The sequence below is a fragment of the Dunckerocampus dactyliophorus genome, chromosome 3, assembly GCF_027744805.1.
Source record: "Dunckerocampus dactyliophorus isolate RoL2022-P2 chromosome 3, RoL_Ddac_1.1, whole genome shotgun sequence".
Classification (NCBI taxonomy): Eukaryota; Metazoa; Chordata; class Actinopteri; order Syngnathiformes; family Syngnathidae; genus Dunckerocampus; species Dunckerocampus dactyliophorus.
In genome coordinates, this window is record NC_072821.1 from 16003818 (window position 1) to 16025261 (window position 21444).

At 41.1% G+C, this 21444-nt stretch overlaps 1 protein-coding gene and 1 long non-coding RNA gene across 7 annotated transcripts; both read left to right on the forward strand.

Moving 5' to 3' along the window:
• Positions 1 to 311: 311 nt before the first annotated feature.
• On the forward strand, positions 312 to 11385 carry LOC129179115 (SHC-transforming protein 3-like). Of its 5 annotated transcripts, none has more exons than XR_008569895.1 (14): positions 312 to 551; positions 644 to 698; positions 767 to 1119; positions 4015 to 4085; positions 5738 to 5798; positions 5912 to 6028; positions 6113 to 6166; positions 7727 to 7778; positions 7860 to 7986; positions 8713 to 8923; positions 9183 to 9255; positions 9385 to 9475; positions 9954 to 10096; positions 10189 to 10336. XR_008569895.1 is itself a non-coding variant. In XM_054771963.1 (14 exons), the coding sequence occupies exons 3-14, from the start codon at positions 769 to 771 to the stop codon at positions 10315 to 10317; spliced, it is 1485 nt and encodes a 494-aa protein (XP_054627938.1). In that variant the 5' UTR covers positions 313 to 551; positions 644 to 698; positions 767 to 768; the 3' UTR covers positions 10318 to 11385. The 5 variants fall into 5 exon arrangements, 2 of the variants coding, with proteins under 2 accessions (XP_054627939.1, XP_054627938.1); XR_008569896.1 differs by lacking the exon at positions 10189 to 10336 and adding an exon at positions 9637 to 9856 and having other exon boundaries at positions 9949 to 10093; XR_008569897.1 differs by lacking the exon at positions 10189 to 10336 and adding an exon at positions 9637 to 9828 and having other exon boundaries at positions 9949 to 10054.
• A 720-nt stretch (positions 11386 to 12105) lies between these two features.
• Positions 12106 to 19627, forward strand: LOC129178726 (uncharacterized). Of its 2 annotated transcripts, XR_008569834.1 has the most exons (4): positions 12106 to 12558; positions 13654 to 13779; positions 17604 to 17777; positions 19475 to 19627. It is a non-coding gene; the product is annotated as an uncharacterized LOC129178726 (long non-coding RNA). The 2 variants fall into 2 exon arrangements; XR_008569835.1 differs by lacking the exons at positions 17604 to 17777; positions 19475 to 19627 and adding an exon at positions 14008 to 14597.
• Positions 19628 to 21444: the final 1817 nt, after the last annotated feature.

Genomic DNA, 21444 nt, shown 5'->3' on the forward strand with positions numbered 1-21444 from the left:
TGGAAACATTTGAAAGGATGACAACAACTAAGTCTTTTGAGCAATATTGCTGCAGTTAAAAGGTGACGTGTCTATCTGGAATAGTATGTAAAACTGGAGGGAAATGGAAATGATTCCTTTTGCTTCCATGGGGAATGCAACGCAAGTGACACTCATAATTTAAAAGTCATATTAGAAGATTAGTGCACTGTTTTACAGCTTCAGTGTATGTGTGAATGTACGGCATGAGTCACTCGCCCCTCCTGTCATTGGATGCAGCTTTAGGTGTGGGCGGGACGAGAGAGGAGGAGGTCCTCTGCGTTGCACGTCAATCTCTCCGTCGCTCCATTCACAAATTCATCTACGTGCACCGTCAGAGAGAGAGAGCGAGAGAGAGAGCTTCATTCATTAAAGAAAGAACAAGTTCATTCATAAATGCTGCACTTAGAAAGTCGAGAGGGGAGGAAAGTTGACGAGGAAAGGGCCTCAGAGGGATACCTTGAAGCCTCGTGACTTAAAGATAGTCCATGGCTAGAGTGAAGCTGAGCAGACAGGATATCACATGCAGACTGGTGAGTCCCTTTACACTGATCTTCTGTTTAATGTGTTCAAGTTAATATCGTAAAATGTCAGTTCAATATTTTATTTGTTTTTCCCCCCCTAGTGATATCGTGTTCCATCATCAAAATTGACAATCAGCACACCAGAACTCCCACCAGGTAGCTTGTAACTTTCATCAGACATATATGTAGTGCAGGTATTTGAATGCACCTCTCTGCTTGGGCAGGCATGCTGAAGCGCACAAAATACAGTCGTCTACACGACTCAAGAACCTCCCTGGAAGACTGGTCCCTTCGACTGGAGCTGGATCCGCCTGTACACAACGCACCATCCCCCCTGAGGGACTTCATCCCCAACATCGCAGCCCTAAGTCATGTCTCCCAGCAGGGCTTGAGCCCTGATAGACCTGCAAACAGGAGTGACTCTGGACTGGATCTTAACATGGGCCATCCCACAAAAAGACCAATGACCTTCCATCGCGTTTGCAGCTTTCCCGGGACTTCAAGCTCTCTGTCTACCTGTGCTCTACACAAACAGTGCTGCTCGGTGGTCCACAGAGTCGTCCACCATCACATAAAGGTATGTGACAAGAGTGTGTTTCTACACACATACACGACTAACCTTGTGTGTCGGCTTCATAAAGTTGTTTGCTGATGTACCTAAGGTGCACACACACACTCCCTGTGCTATTTTCCATCCCCACTATCACCCCCTCCTCTCAGACAGAGCTTCTTGTGCAGGCAGTAGTGACTCATCCTGGCTCTGCACTCTGCTAGTGCATGTGTGTGTGTGTGTGTGTGTGTGTGTGTGTGTGTGCGTATGTATATCTGGTATCTAACACCTAAGTGATTAGGTGCAGGTCTTGTAAGCTGTAAACAAGCACACATATGTACATTACACTCCCACCCACTCACTCCATCAGCCTTCGCATTTACACACATATTGATTCCAGTCCACCTGTATCCTTCTAGTAGTGCTTTGCTGCTGGGTATCAGGACCAACGGAAATGTTCTACGTTGCGATGAGCACAAGGCTTGTAAGAAAGAATGTCTGCTTTGTGTAAACATTTATTGACAGCGCGTAGGTTTCTTAAATGGTCTACATTTGTTACAGTAGCATAAGAAATCATTCAAATCCAACACATTTGTTCCGGAAAGCCAAAAATGTTGACACAAAACATGTTTTTGCAGATAGTTTTACATGCAGAAACACTTCGAAATGCATATCAATACAGATAAATGATGAATGAAAGGGATCAATGAACATTTAAGGTTACTTTTACTTTCATTTGAAATGTGATTGTTGACAAAGACGACGATGTGACAGCGAGATCCACTCGAACGCCACCTTTGTGTTGTGGTTATTTCTTGAATTCAATAGTGTTTCTCACTATAAATATTTTTCTTTATGAAAATGCTGACGCTTGCAACTTTCTTTGGCTCCATTGTGGGTTATTTTGTAGCCGTGATCAAAAGAAAAGCAGAGACTTGTGGCGTAACTGTGTTATTTAGCAAAGAACTACAGAGTCAACTGCTGATGACATCATTGACGGTTGACGGAGCTGAATACTGGTTCGTGTTTCCATGAAGTAGCAAGTTAATAGGCTGCTAACAAGGACGTTTTGTGATAAAAGTACATTAAGAACACAGTTGGACTCACACAATATATTAATAACACCACGATGTGCACCATATTGTGCGCTAACTGGAAAGTGTACGCAAACTGAGGCAAAATTTTGGCTTTTTTAAATTTTAATTGAAAAACTGAAAAAAAAAATTAAATTGTAGTTTCTTATTTTGTTATTGATTTTTTTAATTCCTTTATTAAAATATTTAATTTATTTATTTAGTTTTATTTTGTGTGCATTATTATTACATTTTTATTTGACAGCTCAAACTTCTGCAATTGTTGTAACAGAAACGAATGTTAAAACGTTTTAAAAGGTTTCTTTCTTTTTCTAATATTACATTTCAAACATGATTTGTGCCCAAAGAATCTTTTAGTGCAGTCAAATGACAAGAAAATAAAAGGCATCACATTTTTGTACGTGGGAGGATCACAATCAAGTTCAAGTTCCTATGGAGGTTGTGTGCCCAGATATGGGGGCTCAAGGAGTGGCTGGCGGACTGGTGCAGGACGACATTCATCGCACTACCAAAAAAAAAAGGAAATCTGAGGGAGTGTTGTAACCACCGGACCGTAAGCCTTATTGTCCACGCAAGCAAAATCCTACTTAAGATCATAGTAGGCCCACTGATATCTAGGTACAAGACAGAATTAGCGGAGGAGCCTGCTGTCTTCATGGAGGGAAAAGGTATGAAAGAACAAATCATCAACATCCGGATCTTAATCCAGAAGTGTAGGGAGTGCCGTGTGCTTTATCCCTTACTCCGAGGCATTTGACTCTTGTCAGCCACGACAACCTCTGGTTCATCATGAAGAACATGGAGTTTCCTCTGCATTTGCTCAGCTTGATCTTGATCTTGATCGGTAGTCTCTATGCCAATCAGCAGTTCGCAATGAGAACATCTGCGGGAGACGCAGAATGGTTCAACATGGAACCCTGAGTGAGACAAGGCCGCATAGTTTCACCATAACTGTTTAACATTTATATTGGAACACATCATGAGAGCTGTTACTGAGAATTTCAAGGGCGGGGTGCAGATTGGAGGCAAGCAGCTGAAAAACACACTTCTCCGATGATACTGTACATCTCTCATTTGTATTGGAAGAGACCATCTGCAAAGCACGGTACGATGAGTTAAGATGGGAAGTGGAAGAAAGAGGCTCCCGTTAAATGTCGACAAGACTAAGCTCATGGTGGCCATTTGAGCTAGATGACCAAGTAATTGAAGAGGTTGACAATTTTTGTATTTGGGGTGAATTAGGAGTGATTTAGTGATTGCAAGGGATGCAGTGCAGAGACTGGCCACTATCTGGAAAAGCCCAGGGATTGGTATCGCTCTCAAGGTCTGTCTGCTACACACTACCATCTTTCCCACCGCCATGCATGGGAGTGAGTCATGGACAATGATCGAGATGCGATGCTACCGACGAATTCTAAGGATACCTTGGACAGCGAGAAGGACAAACATCTGGGTGCCAAATAAGATAGGCGGAGAGCTTATGGTGTGCAATTTCATCAATCTACAAGTTACTTTGACCATGTGATGCGGAGTGGTGGACTGGAGAAGGTGATAATATCTGGCAAAGTCAAAGGAAGAAGAGGACGGGGAAGGCCTCCTAAGGAGTGGATCAGCATGGGCTTGGCGGAGGCTACCAGGATGGATGAAGATAGAGAGGGATGCCGACGTATTGTGATGGCCTCAGCACCACATTAGACGACCGACCGAGAAGAAGCTAATTGTATTTACCTCCACAAACTACATAAATGCCACTTTAAATGTTAGTTAGATGTCGCATGTGAATCAGTAACTGATCGGTAACCAGGTGCTGTGTTGTGTGTTTTCTCAGTACATAGGCAGTGTGGAGGTGACCCAGTCCATGAGAACCCTCGACTTTGATACAAGGAAGCAAGTAACACGGTAGAATCTCTCCTGTTACCACTACATGCATGCATCATTTCCATGCAGACACAAAGAAGACACGGAAGACATGCATATCAGGGCAACATTACATAAAAACCTACTGCAGGATGCCATGAATGACATGTACATAACAACCTCCGTTTGGAAAAATACTGCACAGGGAATGGGCAGAAAATCCAATTAGGTGAATTTCCTCCTAATGATCTCATATACAGTTGTTACGACAGAGGAAGTGCGGAGAGAGACTTAAATCCATTATGTACAACTTAGCTTCAAGGAGAAGAAAAGCATTTCCATGAAAAACTGTCTGGCTTCACAGACACAGGCCTAACTAAGTATGAGCTTGTTGCTTTCAGAATTTATATAACAGTATTTTTTCTTTTCTCTTTTGAACTTTATAAATATTACAGACCACTGGAGCAGGGGATATCCTGTTGCCACAGCAACCACAGGGACACATTTGTCTTTATTTCAAGCCAAAGTAGATTCTGAAGCCAATATTTTAATGTGAAACGATTTTATACCCTCGCTTTAAGAACAAAATACAGTAAGGGCTATTATTTTACAGCAACTGCCCCTCTCTGCTATTATAATATGATTATATTATTGAGTTACTTTTGTAGGCTCGTGACCGCGTAAGCATCAATTGAATTTTAGAGCAGGGAAAGGTGGAGCTTTGAACCACACGCTCCACTTCTGGGAAGTCCTGGCAATTAACCTGATGAGATGTTGTATGACAAGCATTAGCTTGGCAAAGGTAAGACACGTTTTACAATATTGATTGAACAACTCTTAGCAAACAAGCACATTGTGTGGATTCAATGAGTGAACAGCTGTGATATCAGATTGGAATAGCTAAAAAATAAAAGTGTGTGACATTTCAAGCAGATTCTGAATGTTTTCTGGATACAAGGGACAACAGTATTTGATTTAAAAAAAACAGCTTAAAACTTGATCTCAGAAGAATTTGGTTTGACATCATAACTTCTGAACCAGCATAGCATAGCAGAGAAAATGTAATTTAAAGATGATAACAACAAGATATGACATTTTACCCACTGAAACAAGACTCTTTTTTTGGGGGGGGGGGGACAACATAAGCATCCCATTTAGTCATTTTTTGTAAGAGTTCAGGTTAATATAACAAAATATGTACATGAGAAATGGCACACAAACAAATAGTATGTTAAACTGTTATGATTAATGCCAAAATAATAATAATGCATAGTTATTCATGCTATATTAAGCCTTTTTGTGCTGGTCTTAATTCATTCTTTAAATAGTGATAATATTCATACTTTAATTGATGTCAGATGAAAAATGTGGAGAGTAGCTCCATATTTTGTCTTTTTTTTCTTATTAAAACAAAAAATATATGAAAACAAATATATATGTAATTATTCTTTTTCAGATTTTTTTTAATCTGGTTTTGTTTCTGATTAAAAGAAAAACACAATTTCTTAGTTTTAGAATAAAAATAGCCCAGTTTTGTAGATAGAACATATGCTTTTCATTGACAGTAACAACAATACATCAGTAATACAATTTGTTATGTGTGTATTTACTGTACATTTGGTGTGTGTGCGTGTGTGTGTGTGTGTGTGTGTGTGTGTGTGTGTGTGTGTGTGTGTGTGTGTGTGCGTGCTCAGAGAGGCCATCAACAGACTGTGTAAAAGGTTGTCGGCCAAGACCACAGTGAAAACTAAGAGTGTAAGGCACACAAACAACATGCATACAAACAGAGAGAAACACAACCTTGCACAATAAATAACCAGTTTGTGTGTGTGTGTGTGTGTGTGTGTGTGTGTGTGTGTCATTGTAAGCCTGAACACAAACAGCTGTCTTTTGTTCTGGGTCGAAGCAACCTGCAGTTTTCAGGCAGGAAGGTCATCCTCACCGTCTCCACAAACACGCTCACGCTCGTCACCGCCTCCTCCCAGGTGAGCACTTGAGCATAACACGCACCTGTGGACACACTGAAATCACAATTTGTGTAATTTTTTTTTTTCTATGTTTTTCCTCAGAGAATAGCCCAACACTCCATCCAGGCAATTTCATTTGCATCGGGGGGCGACCCAGTATGTTTGTATTGTAATGTTGGTCATATGCATGTGATTCAATGTGCAGTACAGTTAAAACATACAACATCCTTTCATTGGCAGTGCAAGGTCATATAGTGCACTCTGCAGTCTTTCCACCTTATAGAGTGTGCCTCTAAACCAATTACTCTTATCCAGCATCTCTCCAAGGCAACATTATTTACAAATGAGGGAAAATGGGAAGTTCAGCCCAGGTTTCCTCTACTGTAGCCTGATTGTTGCACAAACCAAAGCAACTCATGTCAGCCACTGCATGCCATGTGGTTTCAATTCTGTTTGATAGACACGTACTGTTCGGCTGCGGGACCCACCATCACCTTTTCATGACCAGAGGTGACCCAAATTGGGACATTTTTTCAACTCAAATTGCTTACATTTAATGACAAGATAGTGCAGCTTGAATCTGATGTAGTGCCAGCATAGTAGAAGTTTAATGAACATTTCGGGAACAACTTGTTTTTATCCAAAAACTCAAAATCATTTTAACAAAATGTGGAAAGGCTTTCTACAGTATTTTGCTCCTGCTAGCGTTTGGTCTTTATTTGATAGCTCAGCAGACAGATACACTCCAAAACTTTAAGACCGGTTGAAAAATTGCTTGAATTTGTATTTTGCACATTTGGATCTTAATGAGGTGTTAAGGAGAGCTACAATATGCAAAAGCAAGAAGGGGGAGTGAGATGATATCATTTGGAACTTTAATTTAAACAAACTGGAATAGGTTGTTAATCAGCTGATCAAAAGTTTAAGACCACGGGCTATAAAAGCCAAAATCTGCTCAAAATGTTCATTTTCTGTCAGGCATTCACACTGTCATGCCCTCCTGATGGCTAAAGCTAAGAAGCTTTCTCTATTTAAACAAGACCTCTTGCAGCGTGCCATTGCTGCTGAGGTTGGGTGCAGTAAATGTGTCATTCTACATTTTTTGAAAGATCCTGAGCATTATGGACCAAAAAAGTCAAGTGGTAGACCTAAAAAAATCACACCTGCGCTGAGTCGGAGGATCCGATTGGCTGTCCATCAAGACAGAGGGCAGTCTTCGACCCACATTAAGGCCCTTACTGGTGCCGACTGCAGCGCAATAACCATCAGACGGCGTCTGTGGGAAAAGGGTTTAAAAAACAAAAAACAAATTCATAGACCTCGTCTCCTTCAACGCCACAAAAATGCCCGTTTAGACTTTGCCAGGGAGCATCAATCATGGGACATTGAAAGGTGCAGAACAGGGGAGACAATATTATACAGAGGTTCTGTAGCACTAAATGCAATAGTTTTTTGGGTTTTTTTATGGATTAAGTCAGGCGTGTCCAAACTTGAGGGAGTGGTCGTCTCGCAACCTGGAGGTTGCCGGCTCAATTCTCCAGCCCTCCCGTGACCATTTCAAAGTATCCTTCGGCAAGATACTGAAGCCCTACTGGACCCTAACTTAAGTGGTCCATCTGGAAATGCTAGAGAAAGAACATGTAAAGGCCATACATTGGATAAAAGTACATGTTGATGTTGTGTACACTAACACGTTAATGACTGATATGTTTACAGGACATGGAAGACTACATTGCGTATGTTGCCAAAGATTTTGACAATCAAAGAGGTACTGCTGTTATGGCTCATGTTAAAATAAGCTTTATAAAGTTGCTCCATCAAGACTTACTTCATGTCCTCTCTTTGTCAGCTTGTCACATCCTGGAGTGTCCTCAAGGTCGAGCAGCAGAGGTCATCAGCAGCATCGGTCGGGCCTTTGAGTCTCGGTTCCGACAGCTTCTCAGTCACACGCCATCGCTCATCTCTGCTGATCCCAGGTCAGCAACCCAGATCCAGTTCAGTGTGTTGGGTCTGGCCCAAAACTGTCAGTCCAGGTCAAGAAGCGGACCCTCCATTGGACAAACGATGATATGATGTGGGTCTTGGGTTTGATCCTTTTTTTCGATTTGTTTATTCATCCCAACAGTAAAAAAAAACAAGTTATTCTTTTAATATTACCTTGAGTGTGGCCCGCAGCTTCTTTTTTATTGGCCCACGGCACATTGTACAAATAAAATTAAACCAAAAAAAACATAAAAAATGGAAAAAATACAGCGTAAAATGTAAAAAATGTAAAAAGAAGCAGAACTGTTAATACTAATAACAAACAATAAAACAAAGCTATGTCTTTAAATATATATATATATATATATATATATATATATATATATATAAAGTTTATTTTTAGCCTTTTTACAAAATAAAAAAATATCAAAGTGGCCCCTTATTCCATGAATCTCAGTCAGCGGCCCTCGGTAGAAAACTTTGGACACCGCTGCTCTAAATTGTCAACATGTACCCTGTGTGAGCAGTCCAGAGTGCACCCCACCTCTCACCTGAAGTCAGCTGGGAGAGTCTCCAGCTTGCCCTAGACCCTGAACAGGGTAAACAGTATAGAAAGTGAATGAAGATTTATTTGTTATACAACAGTGATAACTGATATCTTGTGCTCTGCGTTTGTCACTGTGAGTTCTGAGAAATCCAGATTATAATTTTGCGTGCAGACCAGCGGGGAGAATCCACAACAAATGGATCCCAGAGGAAACTGTTATTGAAGCAAATGACCAATATGATGACCCAGATGATGATAGTGACGCAGTCAGAGGCCATCATCACTACGACAACGTGATTCCAGGGAAGGCACTACCTCCTGGCGGACTCGACAATCTGCAGGTCACAAGGAGAGAGAAGGAACAAGATGCTGGCAAACGCTTGGTAATAATACTTAAAAAACAATTTAGCATTTCACTGACTTTAAGACCAAATGAACAATTCCTTCCTATGAGGTTGATGTCATAAATACACTTTAAGTATTTTATTTTAAATTCTGATATTTCTAAACAGTGTAAATAACTGGATGAGCGGGATAGTTTACAGTTGGATGAGTAACCTGTGACCCCAACTGTCTGAAACTCGTACACTCACCATCATTAACATATGATGAATTTGAATGACTCACACGTTGTTGTTTCAGGGTGGTTCCTCTCCAGCTGTCTTGCTCTATGAGAACTGCTCCATCACACACACAGCAGAAGTTCTACCAACAGGTGTTTGTCTTTTTGTCTTAGTCCATAAGTTATATTCTCTCCACAAGAGGGCAAACTTGCTGTGTTGCGTTTAGAAGTGCAACTATTTTTGGTTGTATTCTCTGACATTCTGGATGTGATCTCCATCAGACTCAATGGACTCTGGGATGAAAAAGTGTGCTCTTTCCGCTGAGACACACCTCCAGAACCTGGTCCAGGAGGAAGGTTGGTTTCATGGCAGGTGAGTCATCATTAGTGTACCTTTTAATATATTATTTGGCAATACCCTATGATAAGATCAAAAACCGGTCCTTGTTGAGAACCGGGTCTCAGTATTTCAATTCCTCTGAATTGTTTGCCAATTTTGAAAACTATTCCCTGAATGCCATGCATGTTGCGTAGCTTGTGAGTGCAGCCAGCAGGAAACATGGCGGCAAGCGGCAGAAACACTCAAAAGTTTGGTTACGCTTCACAAGAAAGGATGACAAAAGAGCAATTTGCAATACTTGCAAAATGTATATTTCCTCAAACGGAGGAAATACGACCAATGTGCAGAAGAAGCGCCTAGAATGGAGGGAGAGTGGCCTTTTATAGGTACTGCTGAAATGAATCAAGTGTGTCTGTACGTACTGCAGGCAGCAAAAGAACACATCTTGAGCTTTGTGGTAGTTTGTGTAATATTGTGATAATATAACATGGTGGTTCTTTACGTAGGATAGGAAGAAAGCAGGCTGAGTCACTTCTAACATGTAATGGAGATTTCCTGGTCCGGGAGAGCAGCTCAGTTTGTGGTCAGTATGTCCTCAGTGGGATGGACGGAACCACCGTGCAGCACCTCCTGCTGGTGGACCCACACGGCCAGGTTGGCTTCACAACACAACACCCAAGCTTGAATCATGAGAAGCTTTCTGTGTGCAAACTCATCATCGGGTTTATGTTTTTGTGTGTGAGCAGGTTCGGACTTGTGACCGAGTCTTCCTGAACGTGAATCACCTGGTCCGGTTCCACATGCAGAACCAGATGCCCATCATGACCGGGGACAGTGAGCTTTGTCTCAAGCAGCCAATCCTGCGGAGACACTAACACATAAGCACACAGGCGGTCACACGGCTTCTTTTATTAACATTCCCACTTTTAGCCACATGCTGCTTGTCTGAGCTGGAAATTTTGAGGGAAATCATACAAAAAGTTCAACATTTATATTTACCCAATGTGGGCTTCTCATAGTGACACCCTCCAAAAACACATGCATGAAAAAATGATTTGCCATGACATACCACATAAACAGCCGCGCGGTGGTCTAGTGGTTAGCATGTTGGCCAACTGGAGATCGGGAAGACCTGGGTTCGATTCTCCCTTGGGCATTTCTGTGTGGAGTTTGCATGTTCTCCCTGTGCGTGCGTGGGTTTTCTCCAGATACTCCCACATCCAAAAACATGGTTAGGTTAGGTTAATTGGAGACTCTAAATTGTCCATAGGTATGAATGTGAGTGTGAATGGTTGTTTGTCTATATGTGCCCTGTGATTGGCTGGCGACAAGTCCAGGGTGTACCTCGCCTGTCGCCCGAAGTCAGCTGGGATAGACTCCAGAATGCCCCCGCGACCCTAAAGAGGAGAAGCGGTATAAAATGGATGGATACCACATAAACATATTGTTTCAAAGCAGTTGGTATTAACACATATATGTTGTTTTACGTTTGCTAAAATTGAACTAAAATCACAGTTTCTTTAGATATTTAGCGTATTTGGTTGCAAATTGTACATTGCATATACTGAATATAATTGGCACATTACTGTAATAATTGGGTTTCTACAGCAAACACTTTCCACTTGGGTACAAGGTGCCTTTCTCTGTAGTTGTCACATCCACAAGAGGTGGAATTTCTAAGCACAAGCTGTAATTGTTTGTTGTTTTACCATGCCTTTTTGTATTTTCTTTCTGTCTAGTATGAATTTTCTGTCCTTATGTATTCAACATAAATATAATTATGTTAAACTGCACATTTCGGAGTGGCCTTTTATTGGAGCCAACCTAAGGCACACCTTTGCAATAATCATGCTGTCTAATCAGCATCTTGACATGCCACACCTCTGAGGTGGATGAGTTATGAATGCTCACTAACACAGATTTAGACAGAATTGTGAACAATATTCAAGAGAAATAGGCCGTGACGGCCATTTACATAGAAAGAGTTTTAGATCTTTGAGTTCAGCTCATGAAAAATGGGAGCAAAAGCCAAAGCGGTATGTTCATATTTTTGTTGAGTGTAGTATTTGTTACAGGCAAAGAAATGCATTGAAATAAATGTAAATGTGATTTGAATCCAGAATGTATCATTACAGTTTCAGCCAAAAGGCTCTGTTCCCTAAATAATTTGATAGAATACTTGCACTTCCTTTTTCTACCAGTCGAGGGTGTACCCCGCCTCAGCTGGGATAAGCTGCAGCTCACCCATGACCCTAATGATGACAAGCGGTATCGAAAATGGATGGATAGATGTATACTCTTTTATACCAATAAGCATGAATATATTTATCTTTTTTTTCTACAGCAGGAATATACCAGACAGAATATATGGCTGTAAATACTTAATTAAATGTGATACATCAGTTAAAATAAATACATATTTGAAAAGAGAAGGGCTATTGCATCTTTAAATTGCAATTAATTTAGATGAGTTGTAAAACAAACCAAAAAAAACAACCAAACAAAAAGTATCCACTTAATAATCCTTTATTTGACACTTGTCATAAATGGCTTTAAAAAATGGTCCTGTTTGACTTGTTTCTCGCCACCAGATGTCGCTATCAGGCCGCATCACGCCAACTTGCTCTAACATCCTGAGCCAAACATGATGAAACCTTCTTCGTCCCTCCCTGTGAGTTCACTGGTGTGTTTGAGGCGATATAAACTGACATCGTTGCAACACTTCCTGTCACTTTAAAGCAGCTCTGTCACCTTTTTAAGTAAAATATGACTGGGAGCTAAAACTATGAGGTTGATTATTTGTGATGGAGTTGTGATGTAATCACACTATGCTTTCTAACTTCCCACAATACTGCAACCACCCTGGCTAGCTACTATCCGGCTAGCTGCTAGCTTCACCACACACTTGTCCGCAGCGCGTCAGCGCCGCACTCACAATGCGTCAGACCACTACCGAAAGTTAATGCTACAGGTTGGAGCCGCTGTGTTTTTGTTTTTAAGTTTGGAAAAGTTAATGCTAGGTTTAGGCGTTCATTTCTATGTTGCTATGTGAAATCAACGTGCGCAGGAAGGAAGTTCGGCTAATGCTTAAAAGGACCAAAGTATGACAAACTACTGTAAGTATTACACGTTATCATGAATGTACCTGTTACTACATGGTCACAGCATGTATATAAAACCTTGCTGGAGGTTTTTGGAGGTGTTTTAATTGTTGTCTTTGTAGGCAGCGTAGGTGTGTCCCATTACGTGCAGTAATGAGCTGTCTCTTTTTATCTGTTTTTATATCTTTCGAAGGCCCAGAAAAGAGAATGGCATGCGTGTTCATGTCTTACAAGGATTGTAGATGATGGGCAAAATTCCCAAAGGAATGCAGTTTTTACCTTTAAACACATTAATAGTGTGTGCTCTTTATCTGATTGTGTCCTCGCCAAACTAAGACTCACACATCCACAAACAATTGTCTCTTCAAACATGTGCATTTCACTTTTGTTTTCCTCTCTTCCAGTGGTTACTCAGTTTCATTTACGTCCCTGTAGATTCTCTCTCTGAGTCACCACGACCTCACCCGAAACAACTCACCAGGAACAACAATGAGCTAGCGTGAGATGCACATGGTCACGTACTGGGAGGTCACCACTCACTCATGGCAAAGTACCAGTACAAACCGAAAAGTCAGGATTGTACTGACTGTACTTATTTCACTATGCTCAATTAATATTCTCTGTTATTGGGCATTGGTCATTAACTCTGGGCAGGAGTGTTTTAGACTAGTTGACTATTTGACGATTCGGTTCGGAGGAGTCTGATTCGACTGTCAATCTCGCTGTCGAATCATGTGAAAAAGTCATGTGATGAAGATTGTATCATTATGACTACATGGGGGTGCCCACGGCTGCTGCTGAGCATAAATTTTTACATAGAATGGCTATGCTTTTGCTATAAATAGCTTACAAAATCAGTCTCACAAACAACTGAAAATGATGTGTATTTAACAGCAGACCTATATGTAGTTCTGCAAGACGCTACACACAGAGAAGGCCAGCATTTCTTTCAGATTTGCAGTTTTGTAGTTATTATTTTGCTAATAACGGGTCTGTTGATACAGACCAGCTTTGGTTTAACATCACATACCCGTCAAGAGCTTTGGACATTGGATTTCACAGTGCCAACGGTTTTATCACCGATCTTTGACTCATCCCTGTGATCTCCAGAGTACCGGAGTCTACCACCCAGCCGGGCAGAAGTGCTTGCAGGCAGCGTCGAGAACGTAAACAAAGGTGAAGAAGGCACGGAGGAATATGAGCTAAGCTAAGCTACTCCACGTCACCCACAGTAAGGTATTTTTGGACTGCAACGTCATGATTTTCACAGAAACATGGCTAAACAGTAGCAATGACATTTGACGATTCGTCAACTACGGGAAAAAAATCCAACGTCAACATTTAGTGCCCATAAGCTAATGGTAAAGAACACAACAGTCATGTTTTTATTTCAGAAATGATTGGTTTAAATGATATGTGTGTTTGACAGTGACTCAAATATCTTATGGCATTTTACTCTGACAGGCAACCCAATAAAAACTGAACCAAAGACCTGTTTTGCATCCTGGCAGTAAGTTAATTACCATCATCATCAGCAATGTCACGCGAGACATCGGCAAACCTTGTGACACTTCAGCTCACAAAGAAGGGTACCAGTGATGACAAAGAGGAAAAGTGAGAGAATGGAACCTTCTGCATCATAGTGAAGTCTCTAGCGGCGCAGTACAATATTAGCTGAAAGATGGTCCACATAGTGCTTACATTTTTTTGTTTACATTTGTTGATAGAGTCATATGATTGTGTGTGCATACAGTTGAAACACTAAAGTAGACTGTACTGGTGTGTTGTGACCACAAGTGTACATACATAGTGTACATCTTGTAAATGTCAACAGTACTACACATTTACTGTCCCACTCCCAAAACCAGATTTTAATTTATTACACCCCGTGTGTGTTTCGGATTCCTTCATAGAATTACTTGAGGTTTTTACAATTACAGTACTTTATATACACACGCACCGGTTGCAAATATGACACAGCATTCCCAGACTATAGAGCGCCTTAATGGAACGATTTAAGTCATAAAAGGGCCCAGAGCGCAAGAGCGTGAAATTGTTCCTGGTCTGAATGTTATCAGAGTCGTACAGAGTTCACATCTCGACGGAAACTAAACAACAGTGGCCCACTGGCACATGTTGCACTACTTACTCTCATGGCACAAAGCTGCTCATGTTCCTGCACAGACAAGAGGAGGAGGAGCCATGCAAGGTTTTGCAAGTACAAAAACAAAGAAGACACATTGCTTGTGTGAGTGTTTGTGTGTGTGTGCCTGCCTTCCTGATTCCACAAGTCAGGAACCAGCGAAGCCAAGCTGTGGGCCAAGCGTCTGCTGAAAGACTATATTCTAAGTTACTGTTGGCCTCAGTCACTGCAGATCATATGAGTGTGTGAGAGTGATCTTTACCTCTGTGCTCCACCTCAGCATGATGGCTGCATGGACTGTTGGCCCCAGAATGGAAACACACACTCACGTGCGCTGTGTCCCCTGAGTTCCTTTGACTCTTCCAAATCTCCATCTTTCCACTCGCTCTTTATTACATATATTTGCCCCAATGGAAAATAGGTCAGTGCTAGTTGAAGTCATTAGCTTCTGCTCCAAGTGAGTGTGTGCATGTGCGTGTGAGTGTGTGTGCGTTATCAGCCGTTTGGCTTCAGAAGCACCCTGAAAAAGTTGATTTTCTTGCCCCGTGCAGCTAAAAGAGTGTGTGTGTGTGTGTCTGTGTGTGTGTGTGCACGTCAGTGATGAAGGGTGGGGGAGTCCAGCTCTCTAGCACAAGACAGCAGACAGACTGAAGGAGATTTGATTTCAAACTTTTCTCTTGGCTGCTTCTCTGCCTGAGTTAATTTGTCTTTGCTCTTTGTGGAAAGTGAGCAAGAGAAGTATAAATACTAGATGAAGCAAGAAGATAATGCAGTGAATTATCATGCAGACTGTTCCTGTTCATACCATAATTTAGGAGGATTTTTCTACAATAAGTAATGCACTGTGGCAGCACGGTGGTGCATGTGGTTAGCATGTCTGCCTCACAGCCAGGAGGTTCTGGGTTTGAATCTTTAAGCATGTTTTCCCTGTGCTTGTGTGGGTTTTCTCTGGGTACTCTGGTTTCCCCCCACGTTCCAAAACCATTAATGTAAGGTTAATTGGAGAGTCTAAATTGTCCATAAAAGCGAATGAGTGTGAATGGTTGTTTTTCTCTATGTGCCCTCTGACTGACTGGTGATCAATCCAGGGTGTACCCCGCCTTTCACCCAAAATCAACTGGAATAGATTCCATCTTACCTGTGACCCTAATCAGGTCAGCCGGTATAGAAAATGAATGGATGGAGTGTCTGTGTAAAGGTACAGTATTAGTCAAAGGTTTGGACACACTGTTTCATTCATTAGCATAAGAACCTCTTCATATATTTGATGTGATGTCTGGACTGGTTGCCAGTCAGTCACAGAGCACTAGGGGTGTCACAAGATCTTGTGGCAAGATCAAAACGTGACGAGAGTTATTGTTCAGAAAAAAAAATTGTTGCGCGTTAATAAATACATTAATTAAACAGACACATAATTTTTCCTTGTCTCTCATCTCCAAACAGGCAGGAAGAGGGTTCATCTAGACGCCTCATAGAACGGCTTGAGACGTTGTGGGACGGAGTGAGACCTCTTGTCAGTCATACAGTTGCTTTGTCTCTGTGGGGGGAGGCGGGCCCGCTAGCATACACACACACGGTGCAGCAAGGCAACCTTGTGAGGAGCAATGCAAGGTAATGTACCTGGAGCAGAAAAGTAAGAGGAAAAAAGATGATTGCAAAGCCCAATGCTACAGCCTCCGTATAAATATTAATAATGAGCAAGGTGAGTCCTTCAACACGAAGGAGCCAGTATGCAGAATTTGTAAACAAAACAAACTTGCCCACCTAAAAATATCCCCCCGACCCAGTTTTCCCATCTGGGAAAAAAAACTACACACGGACAATCAGTATTGGTATTAGTAGTATTATTACATATCATCATAACAGCGGTTTAGTTGGTCTCCGAAAGTGTAAACAATAATATCGCTTATCATCAATTTGTAGGACAATAACATTTCAAAACACACCTGCATTGTTTTGTGACTTGGTGAGATAAAAAACAAACGTTTGTTTGTCCAGTCATATTTTTTTCTTTGCACTTAAAATGAATGATAAGATCTCATCTCCTCACGGACCGTATCTCGTGCATCATCTCTCGTGAGTTGGGTGTCACGTGACACCCCTACAGAGCACATTCACACCTATGGACAATTTAAAGTCTCCAATTCAGCTAAGACAAAGGGGTTTTTGGGATTATCATAAATGATGACACATAGTTCTTAATCATCATACATCATAAGGTAATTTTCTCCTGCTGCAGTGCAGTTACAATTAATTCACTGCTCAGAATATGAAGGTTGCTAACTGCGCTGTACCAAGTGCCATATACAATAAGTGTCAATAGGGCGTAGACTGGGTATTTTCTTTTTAGTTATTATCAGACTTTTGTTGAGTGGGAGATTTTTTCTAACACAGCTGTCCCTTTTTTTGCAGAAAATATGCTATTTTTTTTCTTGCATCTCCCTTTGTGTTTGCATGCTGATCTGATCGGCCAGTATATATGGTATCACTCTTGTTTGAACAAGCTGTTATCATTGCTTCATTTGACCTCTTTTGTGGTTCCTCAACATTCTTCCATCAAGAGAGCCTCCTGTTAGTCATCGTGCTTTTCTGCTTTACATCCACATCACCTTAGATACATTACTGTATGCGTGAATGAAGATGGATTTTGTGACATGCTGTACATACTGTATTTGTCAAATAGATTTTTGAACACTGTCCACGCCCATGTTTCATTTTTTCCTTTATTCAGGCTCTGGCTTTTTGAATTATTATTTTTTTTAACAAGCTGAATGTATAATCCTGTTTTAATCAGTGTCACAGCAGAAAAAAAAATCACATGAATCCACAAGTGGTGTGTGGTATATTATGATCTCTATGTGTCTATTTCCATGCAGTGTGTTTACGGATTTACATCTGTGCTGAGTGTCTCTCACAGATGGTGGCAGCAAACCCCTGGCGGCAAAACTCAACAGGGAATGTTTTCCATGCCTAAGATGGTCAGATTTGTGTCGGAGGGGACTGTGTATAAATCACACGTGGAGGGAAGATACGTGGGCGGCAGGATCTGCCAGGATGGAAGCCAGAAAAGACCATCCACTGTGTCTGACAGGTGACATACTTACAGGAAGTTGAATGTATATAGTGTAAATCAACCACTCAATGAGCTGGAAGTTTAAATACAGGATACGTTATTATTCTTAAAACAGTTTGGATGTGTCAAAATTTGATTTAATAATAGTAAACTCACAAAATTAGGCTGTACGATCTGAGAAGATCCTGCACCGTATCAAACAGTTTGCCTTTAAAAGATAATAATTCTCAATTGTGATAAGTGGCCTAAATATTTTGGGCCATAGACCTTCACTTTCTGTTTACAAGTAATGATGGGAAAGGATGATAAACGTATTTTACTGCATGTTAAATTGTGCTGTAACTGTTTTATTGTGTTCACATCCCTCTATAACAGCAAATAACCAAATGGTTGCATAAACAAAACCGAAGTACCAGACAAATCATTTTAACGGTCTTATAACCTCACAGTGTCTCTCAAATTAATAAGCAACTGTATACCGACTGGCCCAAGGCCGCCCTGGCCAAATTGGGGCCCGAAGCAGAATTTTATTTGTGGTCACCACAGCTCTAAGACCAAACTGAATTTAGTTTGATGCATGTTTTGGAGAAATACCAATGCATGGAAAACAAATTGGTCAACAAATGTTTTTTTAGTGCTAAATAACATATTAACGGAACAAATAAATAAATAAATAAATAACCGTGGGTGCGACCAAACCCACACCCTTCGCCTTAAAATGCAGCCGCAGTACCTTTACACCACCAGGGTCTGACAGTGACGTTCTGCTGCGTTCTGTCAATATTTGTGATTACATTTCTCTCCTGTCTTGGGCTGACTTGGTGCTCTATTCCTCACAGCAGCAATGCACACCTTCTGCGCATTTGCCGAGAATGCCCCCACAAAGGGGGACTCCCGTGGATTGTGGGGCCCGACTCACACCATGTGTTCTGCGTGTAGGGAGGGCTGGCCCTGCACTGGCCACGCAATAGTATGAAATCAACACAGTACAATTGTGTGTATACAAAGACAATAATGTTCTGAATTGATTTAACAATGTGTTTTTTTCATTTGCAAGATTGTAGAAGTGCACTGTGTGATAATTTCAAGTGTTCCTAATGCTTTGTTGCTGCTAAATAAGGTAACCAAATATTAGATACACAGATCAGTATGATGCAGTGCATTAATTAGTACTCGAAAATCAGCCTTATTATCTTTGAAAAGGCCTAATTTTTGATGACAGCTCTTGCATTGCATCTCAGATTGTGCAGGGGTGCTTAAGAGCCAGCGAGTGTTTGTTGTTTCTTATGAACTTACAAGGCATTGTAAGGTCACCAGACAGTTAAAGTCATTTCTGTTTTTGCCATCAGTTGATACATAGTGTAATGTTAACATTGCAAAACAGCGCAGCAATATGTTTTTAATCATCCGGTCCCATCATTATTAACAAACAGGAAGTGAATGTCTTTTCCCTGAAATAGTGCAGCTCATTACACCACTGATGTTTATAAGGGTTGGGGTTAAACTGAATGTTTATAAAAAGATTAAACACATTAGATGTGGGTCATTTTTCCCAGGCAGGCTGCAACATCACTTTAATTCACTTTATAAACCAACATGTTATGTATATTCTATTGTTTTGAGGGCCCTTTTCTTTGTACAGTATTTGTTTCTCTTCTTCCTCCTGAGTGTTTATTGCTCCTATGAGTACACTGACAATTTGGATTACATTGCAGGTCGGATGCAGTGGCATCCATGTGTTTCCCAATCAGGAGTGACATCAGTGGTGACTGCAAAACATCCTCCTCGGCAAAGATGGAGCATCTTCATCATGAATGGTAGGTGGAAGGTCACCGCTGGTTTCTCTGCCGACACTCATAACTTCTCGGAAGCAGCCTTCTAAGGAAACAAGCTCATATTAAAAAAAAACAAAACACATTAAATCAAGTGTATGGCAGTCAGGGACGTATTTAGTCATTTGGGGGCCTAAGGCAAACCCAGTCATTGGGGCCCTCCACATCCTTGTACTACACTCACAAAAGTTTTTAAAATTTCTTTTAATTATGTTTTTTTTTTTTTTTTTTTTTTTACAAAAGGTTATTAAGTAATTTAGGCCATTTTTCCCTGCTTTTGAAATCTGTTACAGTACTGTATCTGTAGCCTAAGTTTCTTTGACAATGCAATATTTATTTACTCCCCCCAAAAAACGATTTTAAATGTTGTTTATCATCTACTAACAAGTGTGAATTTGCGAAAATCCTCCTATTTCCTATAAAATCCTCTAGGGATTATTATTACCTAACAAATGAATCAGCCCAGCGCTTTTACTGTAATTCATAAGGACATTAAGCAACATTTAATATAGTTTACCGCTTTAATACTCACATCTTTGAAAAGCATCACTCTCAACTTCATCTCTAAAACCACTGCATTCTCCTGGCTGTCTACCTTGAGTAGTTTTGATCAAATCTCTTTGTTTTCCTCTCGCCATCTTCTCTTCTCTGCTCCAATGAGGTAACTCGACATCAATTTTCTCCAAACCACGCCAACACGTTTGTCTTGCTCCTGTTTTCCGCAATCAATCTACACGTGCGCATGGAGTAGCCCATTGCATGAGAAGGGAGGGGGGAGCAGTCGAAACGATCATGATAGATTACGCATTTTGATGTAGTTTTAAGCATTTGAATTCAGACAAAAACAGTAATATGTAGTTTAAATCGAAGAAAAAAAAGCAATAATCAGTTTTTAGGGGACATTTGGAAATCTTGGGGCCCCAGGCAGTTTCCTGTGTTTGCCTAATGGTAAGTTCGCCCCTGATGGCAGTAAGAAGGGAGATTCCACAACTTAATTTGCGATTGTGTTTGATTGCATGTTGTATGCATTGTGTGTGTGAGATGGTATATGTCATAAGAAACGCAGTCCAGCCCAAACACGACGAAGGCTGCTGCAGATCAATTTCTTGAAGCATTGCACATGAATATTGGCAAGAGTTGTGCTGCACAAGACAAAAGGAAATGAACCACAGCGGCTGGAGCCAAAGACAACACACAGTGTGAGAAAGTCTCACTAGGTTACAGCCCATAGCTCAGTGAGAGGCTATCTCCATCTCAGCTATTAAGATCAGCCTTGGGAAATAAGAACCACAAAGGCGAGAGAAGACATTAATGCAGGAATGACTGCGATGCAATCAGAAGGGTTTTGTTGATGAAAAAGGATGTTTGGAATGTGTTGGGTTATTACAAGCAAACAGTACCGCAGTAACCTGGCATGAGGAGTCGTTTAGTTTTAGCACTCAAATAAAAATATTCAGCAAAGCTATGTGACATTCTTGCTATTTTAGGATTCTGAGCTCAGCCATTTTAGGGAGTAAAAACTTCCCCAAAATGACACCCACGCTCAGTTACTAAGAGGAGTGAGGGCAAAGGGGGGTGGGGCGGTTGGAAGAGTGAAGATGGGGCTTACTTCCTGCAGATGATCCCCTCCTCTTCGGTGAGGAAGAGCAGAGACCACGCTTGGCCTGCTTGGCATCTTCTTTGCTTACGCACCACAGCTTCTTGTGATGACGCCCATGAATCAATAACACAACAACAGTCTCTGACAGTTTCAATGAGTGTGAGTCTGCATAAACCTGTCTCCACATATAAAATACGCATACACATCTCCCTCACTGTATATGCTGTATTTAGCTAAGAAAACATTACAGTAT

Excerpts from the sequence above, each read along its gene's own strand:
- LOC129179115 (XM_054771963.1), top strand. The coding sequence starts at position 769 with ATGCTGAAGCGCACAAAATACAGTCGTCTACACGACTCAAGAACCTCC. Across the intron at positions 9,256-9,384 it reads AGCAGAAGTTCTACCAACAG|ACTCAATGGACTCTGGGATG; the intron begins GTGTTTGTCTTT and ends GATCTCCATCAG. Across the intron at positions 9,476-9,948 it reads GAAGGTTGGTTTCATGGCAG|GATAGGAAGAAAGCAGGCTG; the intron begins GTGAGTCATCAT and ends TTCTTTACGTAG.